This window comes from Schistocerca gregaria, chromosome 9 (genome assembly GCF_023897955.1).
Source record: "Schistocerca gregaria isolate iqSchGreg1 chromosome 9, iqSchGreg1.2, whole genome shotgun sequence".
Lineage (NCBI taxonomy): Eukaryota > Metazoa > Arthropoda > Insecta > Orthoptera > Acrididae > Schistocerca > Schistocerca gregaria.
The window spans coordinates 183,308,778-183,326,329 of NC_064928.1; the positions used below are offsets into that span (position 1 = coordinate 183,308,778).

The window sequence follows — 17,552 nt, forward strand, 5'->3', positions numbered from 1 at the left end:
AATATTCCATCGCATTGGATAATCTTATATTTCACGTCCCCAAAGTATGTTGACAGTTAACCAGCTTTGTGGTGGGGCAGGGTTAATATACAAATCCTTAAAAGAGCAGATTAAAAACATGCATATGTGCAAAGATATTATCCATTAAATATAGCCTGTCAGCTATGGAATATCTTTGATTGATTTAACTCATTTCCAGTGTATTTTGTAATTGTTATTTCCTCACCTTCTTTCGTAAGTAATTTCTGATAAAATTAATTTTCTTGTATATGTAAACAAACTAAGAATTTAGGAGCATTTTTTTTCAAAAAGCTGATAAATTTGCAGTTTTTCAAAATTCAGGCTTTTGTAGTTATAAGTAAAGCTTGTTGCCATGTGTGACCTGTTGAAACAATATTTGTTGTTCTTACAGGATAAACTATAAGTTTTTGCAAAACTCTATATTTGCTCTCAGCCAGTTAAAGCATAAATTGATAAACACAAACTTTTTTGCGTGTGTAAAGTAGAATAACAGTGTAGGGCATTAGTAACAATGTGGGATGTGATTGTCAATGACAATGGGGGAGAGTTTTATAGAGAGAGAGAGAGAGAGATAATATAAACTGTTGGCAAAGACTTGCCGCCAGAACTAACAATAGAAATAAAATAAATAAAACAATGGAAAATCCAGGACGGAATGTAATAATATTATGAAAAGGATAGTTGCTACTCATCATATAGTGGAGATGCTGAGTTGCAGATAAGCAATATAAAAAGATTGTCAGGAAATGAGCTTTTGGCCAAGAAGGTCTTCGTCAGAGGTAGAATATGAGTGTGTGGGAGTTGCGTTTGCGTGAGTGTATGTGTATATGTTCTATCTCCGACGAAGGCCTTGTTGTCCAAAAGCTCATTCTCTGACAGTCTCTTTGTTGTGTCTATCTGCAACTCAGGATGTCTGCTATATGGTGGGTAGCAACTTATCTTTTTCACATGTTGTTGCAGTAGAAATAAATTAAGAGATTTACACAAAGACAGTTTGCCTGAGCTCGAGCCAGCTTTGTCAGAGACAAGTTTGCACTAAAAGAGTAGGCTGTTAAACTATAAAATGGAGGTTAACACAAGTGATTCAGAAAATGGTATACATGTAACTGATTGATCAAGTAGTTGAAAGTCCAGCTATTGCCTGTTCACTTACCAGTGAACCCAAAATTCTTACGGAAGGGGGGGGGGGGGGGGGGGGTGTTAAGGAATACAGAGCAGCTGATCTCGCTTTTGATGATATCACAATGTTCATCATCGTGTGAATAGCTTAAACAAAATGGACCAGGACAAATTATTATTATAATACATGGTAATCACATCACCAAAATGCAGGACCATCAAGGATGGAGCAAAAGAGGAGAATACTGTTTCAAAGAAGTACAGCATAAGGAATAAAGATGCCCAGACAGTACTTGTGTATGTCGCATTATTTTAAGTAACATTAGGGATGTCCAAAGAGAGCCACTCAAATTTGGTCAATCAATTTCATGTAATGGAGAAGTTATTGACTGAAAATGGATGGGGAGAGCGCAGCACTACTAAGAACAAGGAATTTGTACAAGCTATGAAGAAAGGTATCATAACATACAGGTGTAGAGAGAGCCATTATTCAAGGACAAATTCTGAAAGAGAATGTTTACTATCTGAGCTGAATACAGTCAATATATGGAAACATTTCTGTAAAAAAGAGGAATTGTTAGGCCTTCCTGCTTCCTCTTTATTTAAGTACCAACATATTTTCAATAGTTGCTTTAAACCTTTAACTGCCTTTTTTTTTTTTTTTTTTTTTTTTTTTTTTTTTTTTTTTTTTTTTTTGTGAGAAATTCTGTTTATATGTGTAAGAGATTTGAATCTGACATACCACTTCTATGTACAGAATTTGTTTTTCAAAAGTGTAGCAGTTTTTTTCAGAACGCCTCAAATGGGGATCGTGGCATATGTCATGAAATAAAAGGAATAATGGAAACAAATTTTATTTGTGTAATATTTTACAGTTCTGTTTATTTTTAATTATTCAGACATAAATTACATTATATTTCATGTTCCAGACATTCCACATGTAAGCCTACATTACATTTTCTTCATTGTTTTCGTATGTTCCTCTTGCATATCAGATATTTTCTTTGTTTTCCTTCGCAGGTTCTTTCTAGATTATGTCCCAATGGATTTTTTCTCACTGTTTTTGGAACACGTTTCTGGGTCTTTTTCTGCAGTGATGGTCTACCAAGACTTTTAGGATTATAAATAGTCTGTGTTTGTAGGCAGCCTCTAGTTATTTGCCTCCTAAACTCTAAAAGGGGTGTATTGCTTTTTGCATGACAGTATAATACATAAGCATTCACTACTGCAGTATCAATGATGTTTATGAATATAGGAAAATACCATTTCTTTCCAAATATTTTTATTCTATATTTATTTATATACCAGTCAAGTTTGTCCACCCCACCCATGAATTTATTGTAGAGATCTATACAGAGAGGCTGGGGTATTTTCATATTTTTTTTCTCCAATCTGGACCATCTACTTACATTCTTCTCTGGATATATACCTTGATGGTTTGACAAGACTCATACCCATTTATTATTTTTCCATGTAGCACAGAGTATTTTGTTTTTACATCAAATCTGTAATCCATAGCTCCATGAGGTTCCTCTCTAAATTCATTATCTGACTTGAGAGGGCATTTATTTATCCGGTTTGATCAAACTGTTCCTGTTGCCGCTACATTTCAGTCTGTTAAGGTTTTCATTAGATCAAAACCAGTGAAAAAATTATCAAAACAGAAAATGTGGTTAGAGGGATTGTTCACCACAGATATTTTGCTCATTTTAACTGATGCACCTAGACCTTGCACATCATTGGCATCATTCCTTTTCCCAGTGTACAATTCTGTATGAAAGCAGTATCCTGTTTCTGCACAGTATCCTGTTTCTGCGCAGCACATAGTCCACTGTTTGAACTCAAAACGTATGGGTTTACCCTGAATAAATTGTTTTATATGTTTTGAAAAAACACCATATAGCTACAATTCATTTTGTCAATGAAGGGCATATCTTGAAATCTGTGGCTGCCAAATTATCATCTACCAGTTAAGAATCGTCGTTGAAGTGTAAATTTTTCTTTATTTCTAAATACCTGTTTCTGAAGAAACATTTTCTGACACTTCTAATGTCGAAGTCTTCATCTTCGCACCAATACATTTGCTCCTGAGGCAAAGAATGGTATCCTGTAAGGCATAAAAAGTCTACAAATTTTCAAAGACACTGCCGAAAATGTAAACCCATGCCTGTTAATTCTGTGCAATGTATCTGACACTTTCTTTGACAGTGAAATTCGTTATTTCCTGGTCAAATAGCATTTCGAAAACTGATTTTACTTTGAGAGAAGTTACTTTTTCCATAGCTCTGTTTATATCGTCATTATGCCCAAATATGTCTTTTCGTAATCAGGCTCAACTTTTTGCCAATCGGAAACTATTTTAACCATTTTCAAGTCACACTTCTTTGATTGTTTGCGCCATGTAGTTGTTGTTGTTGTTGTTGTTGTTGTTGTTATTGGTGGGGTGTTTTTTTTCCCCCCTCCCCCGTGTCGGTATACTTCAGTTAGTGTGAGGAACTTTCTGGTTTCCATATTAAAAAAAAAAAACCATACAATGATTATGATTGTATGAAAGTACTTCGTATCAGCCACGATCCCCAAATGAGTATCCTTTTGAAACATGTAAACAATATTTACTAATAATAAATGAACAAAGAAACATTTGTGAGCTACTGTAAGCTACAAATTTACTATATTATCACATTATTTGATGGAATAATAAAGGTAATGCAAAAATAATACAATTGAAAATGATATTCATATTACAAGACTTACCATCCAGTTTATGGTTTATTCAACTTTACACAAGAAACCAAATGCAATATTTTGATTCTGCTCTGTCACTCTCTTCAGTTAGACTGTTGCCAATGTTACAAGCTATTCAGCATTAAAACAAAGACTCTGCTGCCAACTGATGGGGCAAAAACTATCCGGTCCCTAAATGGGAATCGTTGCAGTTAATGTGTTAATTTGTCATTTAAAACTCCCCATACAGATACAATGCTCAACATACAAGAGTAGTCTACTGAAATTAAAAAAGGAAGAAGAGCTGGGGGAGAAGAATCAAATAATAGCAAACCACGAGTTACACATACTTTGTACAAAGAAGTTCTATGCAATAACGAAGGAGAAAAATCCAAATGTGATTAATATGTTTCAATATGCAACAGAACCAGCCAGTACCTAAAGTCTCTGTAGGTGAATTATTCTATTCAAAACAGGATTGGTTGTACAACTTGTGCATCATGGTTCATTCCCAAGCACAGACAAAGAAAAAGATTACTTTTTATATTTGACTTGAAGCAGGAGAACTGAAAGAATGCAGTGACATACCTCTGCTCGATTGGATTTTTTCAGAACCTTGGGTGCCCCAGCCAGAAAATGGTCCAAATGAAATTCATATATTTTCTATCCCCTGTACCAATCAAAATAAAAATACAGTAATGGTGTGCACACTAATGGCCTTCATGAATGAGAGCAGAAAATTCAGTAAGCTAACACTATATTCCCTTATTCATGGTCACAACTATATGCTTCCTCATAATGTGTTTGTAGAGTGGTAAAAGCCTACTAAAAAAAAGGAAGATATTCTTTCACCAACTGAATACTGTACTTTCACCAACTGATTACTGTAAAGAGCAGGAACAATATGGCATAATCAAGAACTAAATAAAGAAGGTAATCAAAGGCTCTGAAGACCAGTACACTAAAAGCCCTACAATCTAAGATATCTTTCAAAATAACTGCATAGTGAGTGATGGTTTTTAAAGTCGAAGAAGAAGACACTGATATGGAAGTCCTGTAAAGATTGAGATACAGAAATCCAGAAGTTGCTGCCAGGTAGTGAGGAAAGTAACCATCTTAGAAAAGAACAACATGGTCAGTAATGAAAAGAAGAAGTATGTCTTAAAAACTTATGCTACATTTTAATGTACCAGAAGGAGCAGAAGAGTTTTATAAGGACTTTGTTGAAAGTGATCAATAGATTTCCAGTTTAGTATGTGTGTAGCCAGTATTTTACAGTGTATTTCTATAATGTTTGTTACTATTTTGCGTTTCTACTTATCAAATATTTATGAAGAAGTATGATACTAATACACTAAAATGTCAAAGAAACTGGTATAGTCATGCATATTCAAATACAGAGACATGTAAACTAGCAGAATACGGCACTGCGGTTGGCAACGCCTATATAAGACAGCAAGTGTCTGGCACAGTTCTTAGATTGGTTACTGTTGCTACAATGGCAGGTTAGCAAGATGTGAGTGAGTTTGAACAAGGTGTTGTTGTCAGTGCACTAGCGATGGGACACAGCACCCCTGAGGTAGCGATGAAGTGGGGATTTTGCCGTACGACCATTTCATGAGTGTACCATGAATATCAGGAATCCAGTAAAATATTAAATCTCCGACATCACTGTGGCTGGAAAAAGGTGCTGGAAGAATGGGACCGATGGCGACTGAAGAGAATTGTTCAGCAGGACAGAAGTGCAACCATTTTGTAAATTGCTGCAGACCTCAGTGCTGGGCCAGCAACAAGTGTCAGTGTGCGAACCATTCGATGAAACATCATGGATATGGCTTTTGGAACTGAAGGTTCACTCGTGTATCCTTGGTGACTGCATGACACAAAGCATTATGCCTCACTTGGGCACGTCAACAATGACATTGGACAGTTTATGACTGGAAACATTTTCCTTGGTCAGAGTAGTCTCATTTCAAATTGTATTGAGCAGATGGACGTGTACAGGTATGGAGACAAGCTCATGAATCCATGGACCCTGCATGTCAGCAGGAGACTGTTCAAGCGGCTGCAGGCTCTGTAATGGTGAGGGGTGTGTGCAGTTGGGGTTGATATAGGATCCCTGAGACATCTGGATACTACTGTTACAGGTGATATGTATGTAAGCATATTATTTTTATCAGTAGGACCTGTATATAACTAAATTTAACTACCGTATTTACTCGAATCTAAGCCGCACATTTTCTCCAGTTTTTGTAATCCAAAAAACCACCTGTGACTTAGAATCGAGTGCGAAGTAAGCGGAACTTCTGAAAAATGTTGGTAGGTGCCACCACAACTAACCTCTGCCGTCAAATACATGTTGCACTACACAGGCATGCTTTGCAGGCACAAAGATAAAAACCTCTGTGTCAAAAAAGTAAAGTGATGGAACACAAGCTTTTTTCTCCGGCCTGAGTTTTGACCACTGCATTTTCATACATTATCCAATGAAGTAGATACAAATTCCGTATTGTTCATCTTCGAATGTAGGAGCATTTCAATGTACTACAAAAATCTGACTGGCAAGACTGTTTGGCATGTTTTTCAGTATGACCAACTCTACGTTCTGAATTTTTTCCTACCTCTGAGAGGAGATGGTTGCTAATTGGAACTTTTATGAATTGAATTGTGAATCACATGCAGTATTCTCATCACCATAAGAATGATACGAATATAAACATTTTGCCTTGAATTATTTCGTATTTGCTGCTATCTCATTTAAATCCTGTCTGCCTAATAAACTACGAAACTAGAGTGAGACAACAGCAAACGCGGAAGAATATACATATCATGTCATGTTTATATTCATATTATTCTTATGCCAGATAGTGATACAATCAGAAATGAAGCACGGCAATTGACTAGATTTTTAAATCTAAGATGACTCTTAATTTCTGTGTAGAATGTAACGTACTAAAGAGGCATCTGCAAAGATTTTCAAATGGAGAAAAATTTTCGCTACACTCTCTTTCAGAACATCCTCTATCATACACAGTCTATTATTTGGTTCTTGTTGATCGTTATCTAAGAAAGCAGCAGTGTAAGTAACAACAAATAGCACTCTTCTCTTGTTGATCGTTATCTAAGAAAGCAGCAGTGTAAGTAACAACAAATAGCACTCTTTTTCCATTGTTTCGCTAATGAGACAATACCTCTCTCTCTCTCTCTCTCTCTTTTTTTTTTTTTTATTTTATTTTATCTTATGCGGCGGTAGCGCATAGAAATGCTAGCCATGCCGCGAACAGCGACAAGCCGTAAACACTCATTATCAGAATGCGACAAACAATGCATGACACAGTACAATAATGCATTTTCAGTTTAGAGTGATGTAAACACCTATAACAAAGAGAACGGCACGTATCAGATCAAAGAAAAATAAGCAATCAATTCAAACCAGACGAATCATGTAAAAAAGGAAGGGTACCCGTATAAATACGAACGGAGCGCCAGTTTGTTGATTTGGAGGTGCGGCCTAAAACTTTTCTTTCCCCTTGAATATCGAGTCTCAAATTTCAGGTGCAGTGTGGCAGTTTTCACTAAGAGTTGGTGCGTAAATTGAGGAGATTAATTGTATTTATGTATTAACATTAAAATATTGAAACTGTAGAAAATATAAAATCTTGTACAAACTCATATAGAAAATAAGGAATTTTGTGCAAACTCATAGAATGAGTCCTTCATTGTGCAACAAAGTATATCAGTTATGAAAGAAATACTGACTGATTTCAGCTTTGCATCTCATTGTACATGCTCGAGCTCTCAACCGGTAGAAAGAAGCAGGTGTGGGGTTTACTTAGCACAAATGTAAGGAATGCCTTTCTCTATGTTACCAAGGCAAACATGCATCAACAAAGTCACAGTTTAATATTAGTTTAATTAAACAGATATTCAATGAACTGTGGACAAAGCCCGACCAACAGGCATTACATGCATTGACCAAAAATGATAGTGCATTGAGAATTGCTGGTTTCTAGCTGAAATCTAAATCTGCCAATAAAAATTCCAAAGGATGACTGATAGCTGAAATCTGTTATTTACAAGTCAAAATAACAGTCGCTGCGTGCAACAGCCTCTGGATGGAGGGCATCCTAATGAGTATCAAAAAACTTACGTTGCGTAAGCTAAACCACTGTTTTATTTGTGTGTGCTAAATAACTGTTCAGTAAAACAATAATGAAATAAACTTTTAATATATCATTCAGTTGCACACAAGTGTTACCCTATAGTAATGACCAACTTGAAGCATTAAACAGTGCAGTTGCATTAGATCCCTACCAGTCACTTATGTGATCACTAATTATCTCATAGATAATTGCCACATCGTCAGATTGTGCTGCTAGCTCAGAATTTGAGTCAATTTCTTTCATGGATCGTAAGTTTTCTCTCACTTTGCTTGTTGTTTGTTCTGTATTATTGCTGCTCACCTGGGTATATGACAACACATATTATCATTGTGTTACATGAAGCAGTTATGAAGGAATACGTATGTGCTTGCAATTGTAAAACAACAATGGAATGGTAGAAGATAATGTTTTGTGATTGACACAATTCATACACAGTTGCGCCTGGCTGTGGGTTAATGTATTGCAAAATTTATTTTTGAAGACAAAAATAATAAATTGGAAGAAAATCTGTTGGACCATTATCCTCTGTGTAACTGATTGGTAATTGCAAGGAAAACAGTCTACAAAATGAAATTTTAAGTGAAGATGGAAATAATTTCTGCTTAATATGGACTAGCAGAGACATTGTAAGATGCCTACTCTGTTATTCATATCTATCACAGCTAAGCTCCTCCCTAAAACAAGCTGTGTTGATAGAAGCATGGTGATTGGACCAATGTTTATGCTGCACAGCTTAGAGCGGGCATGTTACTCTCAATGTGCCTACCAGTAAATGCTCTATCAAAATGACCACATTTATGATTAAAAACCTAAATCCTTCTCCAGTTGTAATAGATATGAAAAGGATTTGAAAGGAGACACTGACTTCATATAACTGAAAGGTTTATTGTCTCTAGTACAAGGCATGGTACACACTCCTAATGTTTCTATGCACATGTACTGACATTCACTTTCATTTCAGCTTGTTGTTACTTGGTTGATAACTAGATGAGTGTGCGGAGGGGAGTAGTGAGTGGGCAGCAAATTACATCATGTTGCCAACCATGGGAATCTATACGTAGTACTTTGGCATTTTAGGAAGATCTACTGTGTTTAAACTGCAGTCTGCCTGAATCCATTTGTAATCAGAATTGAATGGACTTTAAAATTGGACAAATACTCAACATTAGTACTCATTTCCGCAGGAGTCAGTGAAAGACTGGAGAAGTGCCAGCGGCATACTTACTTGTTTTGTGCTGCAGTGTTGTCGACGCTCACTGTGGTGTATGATAGGAACAAAAGATGTCAGCTGCTGGTTCTATGCAGCCGATCAGAGAACAGCAAGCAGACGATGCATTTGGATCAAGAGGCATTGTAACATTAACCACATCTTCAGAAATGGCAACATATTTGGAAAAAACAGCCGAATACTTGTAACAACACAGATATAAATATTAGGATAATGATTAAAAATTGTGATACCACAGATGACAGAGTCAGTAAGCAGAATATGTAGAAAAGAAACAGTCCGCAAATTAATGTATACCATTCCTTTTCGTATATGTTACTTATCCTTGTGTAAACATAATATAGGTATTGAATCAGTGGCACAAATTTAGAATAAGTATAATGTTAACTAGTTAGGAAGATGGTTTATGTCAATAAAACAGTTTGTAGTTTTGATCAGTCAAAATATGTCAAAAATAATTTTTTTCAAAAAGCGTCTTGGAAAGAAGGGGGGGGGGGGGGGGGTTGTCTTATTATCATGGTTGTCTTATACTCAGGTAAATATGGCATATCCATAACCTTACAGTGTACTTATAAAGAGTTTGCAGCAGGAGCTTCTCAAATGGGATACAAGAGAATAACATGGCAGAGGAAATCCCGAAGCTAACCTCTAACTAAATACAAAGGTCATGTTGGACTCATGATGTAGTGAAAGGGAAGAGGTTGTCACCAGAGAGAAGTCAGAAGGAAAATTGGAAGTATCAGTTTCACCTTACAAAACTTGTCAGAATATTTGGATATTGGAGCTATGATGTGTGTTTCTACTGCTTACAGCCTGGCCCAGAATGCCCTTGCAGATGCGGCGCCCCCTCCTCCGCCGCCCCCTCCCATCAGCAACAACTCAGCAATTGGCGACGGCATCCCAGCCACTATGGATGGACCACCGCCGCCTCCCTCACTTGCTCCTTCGACTCAGGAACCAGTCGTACGTTCTGTCATGGTGGAAGATTTGCTGCAGAGTCCTGGGAGACTGCAACGCCCCACGAGAATCGTCGTCATACTTAGAGGTCCTCCCGGGTCTGGGAAGACATTCGTCGCAAAACTCATCAAGGTAGCTTGTGTGTGTGTGTGTGTGTGTGTGTGTGTGTGTGTGTGTGCCGTGAAAATTGAATGTCTAGTGTAGTATTGATTGTGCTTGTGTATGTGTGTGTCTGCCGTGAAAATTGAATGTCTAGTGTAGTAAAACCTGATTTTTATAAAACGATCACATTTGATGAAAAAGGAGATTCTCTTAGATTCAGCAATGGCATAAGAAATATGATGTGGAGTCTTAAGTGTTTGCATTCAGATGTCACTTCTTAGGGTACAGATTTCCAGATGGAGACCAGGAAGTTTATGTTTGCCGGTATATATTGACAAGTCCAGCGCAGGGTTGCCTTTGAGTTTTGACAGACACCCAATACATGGTGCTGTTGAGATGTGACATTACTACTGTTTTAAAATCTGTCATTTGTTGCTGTAAAACGTTGGCAGCTGAGAATATATCCCACCGGTTTCTTTACAGTGAGAAATAACAGGAAGTGTGTTGTGTCAAAATTGAAACTGCACACAAGGGTTTGTGTCGGACAGCTTTTTACCATTTTTGTGGCTGCTTAACTCAACTAAATTGCCATGTTTTTGATCACCTTCATGGGAGAATGTATGCAGTTGATTTGCAGAATTTTATCAGGGTAATGCTGCCATTTGCAATGAATTCGACCAAGATTGGCAGTCACTCCAAAATCGCCAATGATGTGTGTGAGATAGTCAGAGACGATCGGCACGTCATTTGTTGTGAAATAGAGGCTTCCTATGAATATGGAAGACTGTGGTACATATGGTTTTGCACAATCTTTTAGCAGTGGGAAGTATTTGTTCCAAATTGAATTCCGTACAGTTTGATTGAAATCAGAAACAGGCACTTTGTTGGTTTTTATAGGAATAAATGCAAAAAGTTTAACTGAGAGGTTGTGAAATCCATGCAGATCATCATAATGAGAGACAAATATTGGATGTATTCATACAGGCTAGAAACTGAACAGTAGCCAACTGTTTGGATGTTCTGAGCTTAACCGAAAGCAACAGAATTAGTTCTTTTGTGAAGAACTTTGAAGAAGATGAGTGCTTGTTTCTTTTCACATCAAACAATTGATTATTTGGCAGAGAAAAATGTCAAATTAATGTCCTATTGCCAATAATTCACCTCGCTTAATGCCTAGTAACTTCTTTTTGTTCCCTCACATCCAACATACAATGTGTGGGTAACAATTTTTATCACCTCCAGATGGAGTCAAATTGAACAAAACCATGCTTCTGAGGCATTGACGTCAAAGTGGGAAAAATGTTTTGAGAATTAATTCAAACACACGCGCAAGTGTGTAAATTTTAGAGGCAAATATTTTGAAAAACAGTGCATGATTTATACAAAAAAGTTTATCTTTCATTGTTTATGTGAGTTTATGTAAGTTCTGGTACAGCAGCAATGCATAACTAATGATATCAGTTGTGAATGTTGATAGATCTAGCAAATGCTGCACGCAACACTGAGATTGATGCTAGAGAAACAACTAGGGATCACCCTTCAGCAGCTTTTAGTTTCAATAGAATCTTGTGTTTAGTTCACTTTTTTTAATAGGGTCAGATGGGGGTAATTGTGCACTTACGAGGTGGGTAAGCTTGGTACAGTTACATTTTGTATTAACAGAATACCTGTAAAATCTAATCCCTATACATTGTGGCCTGTTTAAATAAAAAAAAAGTGGCAGATAAAGAAAAATGCTGGGTTGACAAACAAGAATGTCTGTAGACCACAATGAAAGATTACCTATATTCCAGGTTTCCAAAAAAGGCAGAGGGTTCCAGCATTTACACACACATACACACACACACACACACACACACACACACACACACACACACACACACACACACCCTGTTATTCGTGCAATTATTTATGTGATCTATAGTGTAAAATTTTGTTGCGCAGTGTGTAATGTGTTCATAAATGCGTAAGAAGAGAAAATGTTCATTGTAAAATTTGTTAAACAGAAAGTTTCAAAAAATCATATTAAATATCTTCTCACATTCATTTTCGTGTGCTTCATTCTACAGGATAAAGAAGTTGAAATGGGTGGTTCAGCTCCTAGAATTCTCTGCCTTGATGATTACTTTATGGTCGAATCTGAGAAAGAAGATAAAGATCCAGAAACAGGGCGGAAGATTATTACCAAGGTAATGAGAGCTTGTATTCTTAGACACTGAAGTTTGCGAACCTATTGATATTTGCCAGATGCTAATAATACTAACATTTAGCGATCTGCTTGTCACTGATTACACCAATAAAATATTTGAAATCGATGCCAGGAGGGAATATACTTGACAGAAGTATGTAGTACTTAAGGTCCCACCCCCGGCATTTGAAAAGTGAGAGTGTGTTGTGTTAAATTGAGCAATTTGAGGTAGTTGAATGAAATTCCACTGTGTCTCATAGAGCAGCAACCTCATTACTATTTGGAGATACTCCTCATGCCTACCACTGAGCAAGGCGGTACTTGACTTGCTTTCAGATGTAATAGATTGAGACCCCTTACTGTTGTTCTGCTTTCTCTTGTTGTTCCATCCAGTTTGCTCTCTTAGGATAGCTGTATTTTTATGAGGGCATTGTTCATACTGAGTAACTCCTATCTTGCGCAATAATTAAGTGCTCTGTTGTGGCTTGTGCCATGAACTTTTTCCACACTACTTATGTGATTATAGATTGGCATTGAAGAAATAGAAGTGAAGTTAGATGTTCCTGCCTGCTGCCCATTGCCATTTTCATTTGGTGCATACTGATGTACCCTCGTATACATGTTTATATGTCATCCAGGATTTGCTTGCCATAATATTTATTGAACATAAATAACTTTTTTTTTTGGGGGGGGGGGGGGGGGAGGATGCAAATATCAGGTAGTCCACAAACCGAACAGAAACAGTTATAGACGAAATATTTCTAAATAGTTTCAGGGTCAAAGGTAAAGTACGAGCAGGATTAGTCAGATAATACACATTTTCTAATTGAACATAAAACCCCACTGGGGAGCCGTGTATTTGCCCTCAAGGAAGCCCATGCCACTGGCCTGCAATATTGGTTGTGTCGGTACTTGTAGGGAGGATGGGGGCATCAGAACAAGCAGAATTGGAAGGTAAAATCTAGGAATGTAGCGCAACTATGAAGAGAGTGTGTTAGTGGAAAAACTGTGAGTATTGAGGTAAGGTATTTCAGTGATCGATTTTTGTTCAGCATTCTCACAGATGGCTGACTGATGAGTGTGAAGATAGCAAGGTCACTCATTTCTACACTGACCAGCACGAAATATGTGACCCGTAATAATTGATGTGTAATTATCTATTTAATCAAAATGCAGCACTTTATCCTATATTTTTGGATGAGGGTCGTTATTGATGATGCTTTGTGAGGGTTGGTGAAGTGTTGATTTTCAGTTGCACTAGCCTTAATTGTTTTTCCCTGCACAACCTCAAAAATTTGTCACTGGATGTGAGGCAATAATGTTTTCCTACTCTTGTAGCACTTATTGCTGTATCTTGTATTGTTCCTCTTTCATTGAAATGTATTATTGAGATCTTTCAGCAATTATTGTAATTGGCTTTCTGGAGTAAATATGCTGTTAAGCCTTGAAGATGCTGCAAAAACTCTTGCATCGGTGGAAGATGGTCGCAACATGCCGTACATTGCAGAAGTGTTGGAAACTACACCTTCCATGATTTTTCAGAACTGTAAGAAAGTACATGGAAAGTGGAGACTATTCAAGGAAACTAGGATTGGGCCCAAGAAGAGCAGTGTTGGTGATAGAGAACCACTTCTTGCAACTTCAAGTTCACCACCACTGTCACACTGCTGTTGAATCAAGTAATCAATTCCACCTAGTTTGAGGAGTCGATGATAGTGATAGAACCTTCAGAAAACGACTGGAAGCTTCCAGTTTTCAATCCAGATGGCTTACTACAGGCCCAAAACTACCAGAGAGCATGAGACACATCGACTACATTTCACAAGAGATTATCGCAGCTGGAGAGCACAGCAGGGGAGCGAGTGTCATTCACCAATGAGTCATTATCTGACTGCAATCACCTGATGGTGGAGAGAGGGTCTGGAGGGAATACGTCTAGGGTGCCTGATATGGATGGTTTTCTTATGGTGTGGACAGAAATCAGTATGATTGTGGGGGGTGGATTTGATCTTCATGGAGGACGTAAGCCTTACAGCCCGTCAGTGTGTGAAGGAAATCATTCAGGGGCATGTCGTGCTGTTAGCTCAATTGATTGATTATGATTTTACACTAACATGTGACAATGCACACCCACACTTTAACGGCCCTCATCGAAAAATATAGGATAAAGTGCAGTGAGAGATCTCCGATGAGGTGGAGATTCAGGTTATGGCTTGGTATGCTCGAACACTTGAGAGTGTACTGGACAAGCTGGGGAGAGGGACCTCTCAGAGCATACCTGAAATGTTGTATGTTGTTGTTTGTGCAAGAAGAGGCAATAAACGCTTTTGAAGATGTGAAGAGAGGTGTGTGACATATATGAAGCCAAAGTGGTGGTGCATTGCCTTCATTGAGCTTCCTCAAAATTTGCTTAAAGTGTTAATCCATCTGTATTACTGTTTACAATAGTCTTTTTCTTTTCTTTTCTTAGACAGTTAGATAGGATCACACCACGATATTTTATCATAAAGTAGTATATTAGTGTCATAAAAGTGATCAAAATATAAAATAATTTTTTTAAAGAAATTATCTTTGCAGTGTTCATGCTGGTCGGTGTATTATCAGTGTTCTGTGAAGTATCATTTGTTTGTTTTTGACCTGTGTGGGCATTTCACTATTTCTGTAAGTGGTGGCATGTTGCATTGCCATTTGGACTGTTTCACTTTCTCGAGCTCTGCTGCTATCCTCCTTTCCAAAGTCAGTTAATGTTCATTCAAAAAACTGGGGATAAATATGCTTTACTGACTGCTGTATACTTGATCGATAGTAAAAACTCTTAAACTTAAAGTGAAATAGTTGTCCATCTTCTATCGTTGTAGAAGTTCTTAGTGCCTCTTGTAAGTAAGCATTCATTCCTCACTAACAAAAGTTTTAGGAATAGTAAAATTTTTCTGTTATGTTGTTGTTGATAATGATATCTATAAAAATCTGTCAGGTGATGGTGTACGAGTATGAAGCAGGCATGGATAAGCATTACCATGGTTCATTGTTGAAAGCATTCAAGAAAACAGTGAATGATGGATACTTTCCCTTTATAATTGTTGACTGCATCAATGATAAAGTAAAGCAATTTGAAGAAATGTGGAGCTATGCAAAGCAGAAGGGTTTTCAGGTATGTGTAAACTAACAATATTTTATTTATTAGAGCTACTTAAGAAGGTTACGAATTTGGTGCCCATTAAGATAAACAATCAAAATAAAGTAATCATATCATTAACTTAGACTGGTGCTAAGCTATGTGTATGTTTCTGTAAATAATTCCTAAGTAACTGACTGCATTCCTCGTTAACCTGTGACCTCCAGATTGAGTGTGTTCAGTTCAGTCAGTTACCAATTTTATGTGTCACAACTTAACTCAATTCCTTATGGATATTCGTTGTAAATTTCCTATCACTTAGTAGGACTCTAATGAACCGAAATGTAATGATTGCTCTGTAGTTGTCAAAATGATTGTTGATATGAGGAATCAGACAAAATAGTTTACTCATTCCAAGCAACTGTACATTGTGTGTTTTATTGAACTCCTCAATTTTGTAAATACACGAAAATGAAATTACATAAGGTACCAGAGGGAGAGGGATGGGGGCAATGCTGTGTTGAATTGAAATACAAATAATGAAAATTCTATCAGTGTTCTTTAAATGCTACATATTACGTTGCATATCAAACTGCAAACCTGGCCACCGTGGCAGCATTGTTGCGATTATGCCCGAGAATTAGGAGGGGGTGGCAGTAGCTTACACTCAAGTACTCTCACAAGTGGAGCGCTGCCACAAGTCTAAGTGCCGCTGGATAAAGTGCCCATTTAGAACAAAAACAGAAATGGAATGTACAATATTTTTTACATTAACTGCTAACAATTCTTTGCTGGCAGTACACGTAAGCAGAGCAGCAAGAAAGATTATAGCATTGGCTAACAATATCTCCTTGGAGAAAAAAAAATCACAAAAGAAAGAAAAGAGAACTTTATGGATGACAAGAAGATACTATACTGTATATTAGGTAGCAGAAGGAAGCAGAAAGAAAATACTCAAAAGTTATCAACAAAATAAGAAAACCTGTGCGGGAGGGAGTAGTACTTTTGAAAGTATGGACAGAATATTTCCAAAAACTATGAGGAGGACAGGATGAAACAGATACGTGTTATGAGATAGAGGTAGATGAAAGAAACATCACCACTGAGGAAATAGGAAAAGATGATCTGCAGATGTTGGATGTAGAGAAGGCTGTACTAGAAATGAAAAATGGCGAAGCTTGTGGACTAGATGACATCACAGTGGAGATGATCAGAATTACAGAGGATTAATGCTACTGTGCCACTGCATGAAGATTTATGAAAGCAGAGCAGCACAGTTGACAGGACCGATTGTGGACCTTTGGTACAGAGCCGAGTGGAGGCTCTGAATCAGAAGCTCAAATGATCCTGCAACTGTGTAGGCTGCAGATTTCTCAACTTCCGCGATAGAGTGGTGGGGTTTCAGGTTCCGCTGAATAGGTCAGGAGTTCACTACATGCAGGAGGTGGCTATGCAGGTAGCAGGGGCTGTGTGGCATGGACTCGGCATGTTTTTACAATAGAGGGTCTTATGGAAATACAAAAAGGGCTTCAGCCTCAGAGGGTGCAGGCCAAATGTAGGAAGAAAGCAGATGCAGGAACCATCAGCACAACAGTTGTAAATTGTTGTAGCTGTGTTGGAAAAGTACCAGAACTCTGAGCGCCAATAGACAGCACTGATGCTCAAATCGTAATGATCACTGAAAGCTGGCTAAAGCCGGAGATAAGTTCAGCCGAAGTTTTTGCAAAGAATCTAATGGTGTTCTGAAGGGATAGGCTAAAAACAGATGGTGGTGGCGTGTTTTAGAAGTAGTTTATCTTGTAGTGAAATTGAAGCAGATAGTTCCTGTGAGTTAGTATGGACAGAGGTCATTCTTGGCAACCGAAATAAAATAAATATCAACTCAGATGACTCATAAAATTACAGTTGATGCTGACTAATTTACCCTCGATACGT

General features: G+C 37.5%; 1 protein-coding gene across 8 annotated transcripts in view; it reads left to right on the plus strand.

The window, feature by feature from the left end:
• The window catches only part of LOC126291762 (YLP motif-containing protein 1-like), a 362,461-nt gene that overhangs the window by 219,859 nt on the left and 125,050 nt on the right, over positions 1-17,552 (plus strand). For all 8 annotated transcript variants that reach the window (XR_007551862.1, XR_007551863.1, XR_007551864.1 and 5 more), the window contains 3 exons: positions 10,068-10,344; positions 12,384-12,503; positions 15,477-15,653. Coding sequence is in view for 5 of the 8 variants with exons in the window: in XM_049985443.1 (XP_049841400.1) it covers positions 10,068-10,344; positions 12,384-12,503; positions 15,477-15,653 (574 nt within the window). In the remaining 3 variants the exon portion in view is untranslated. The remainder of the gene's footprint in view (positions 1-10,067; positions 10,345-12,383; positions 12,504-15,476; positions 15,654-17,552) is intronic.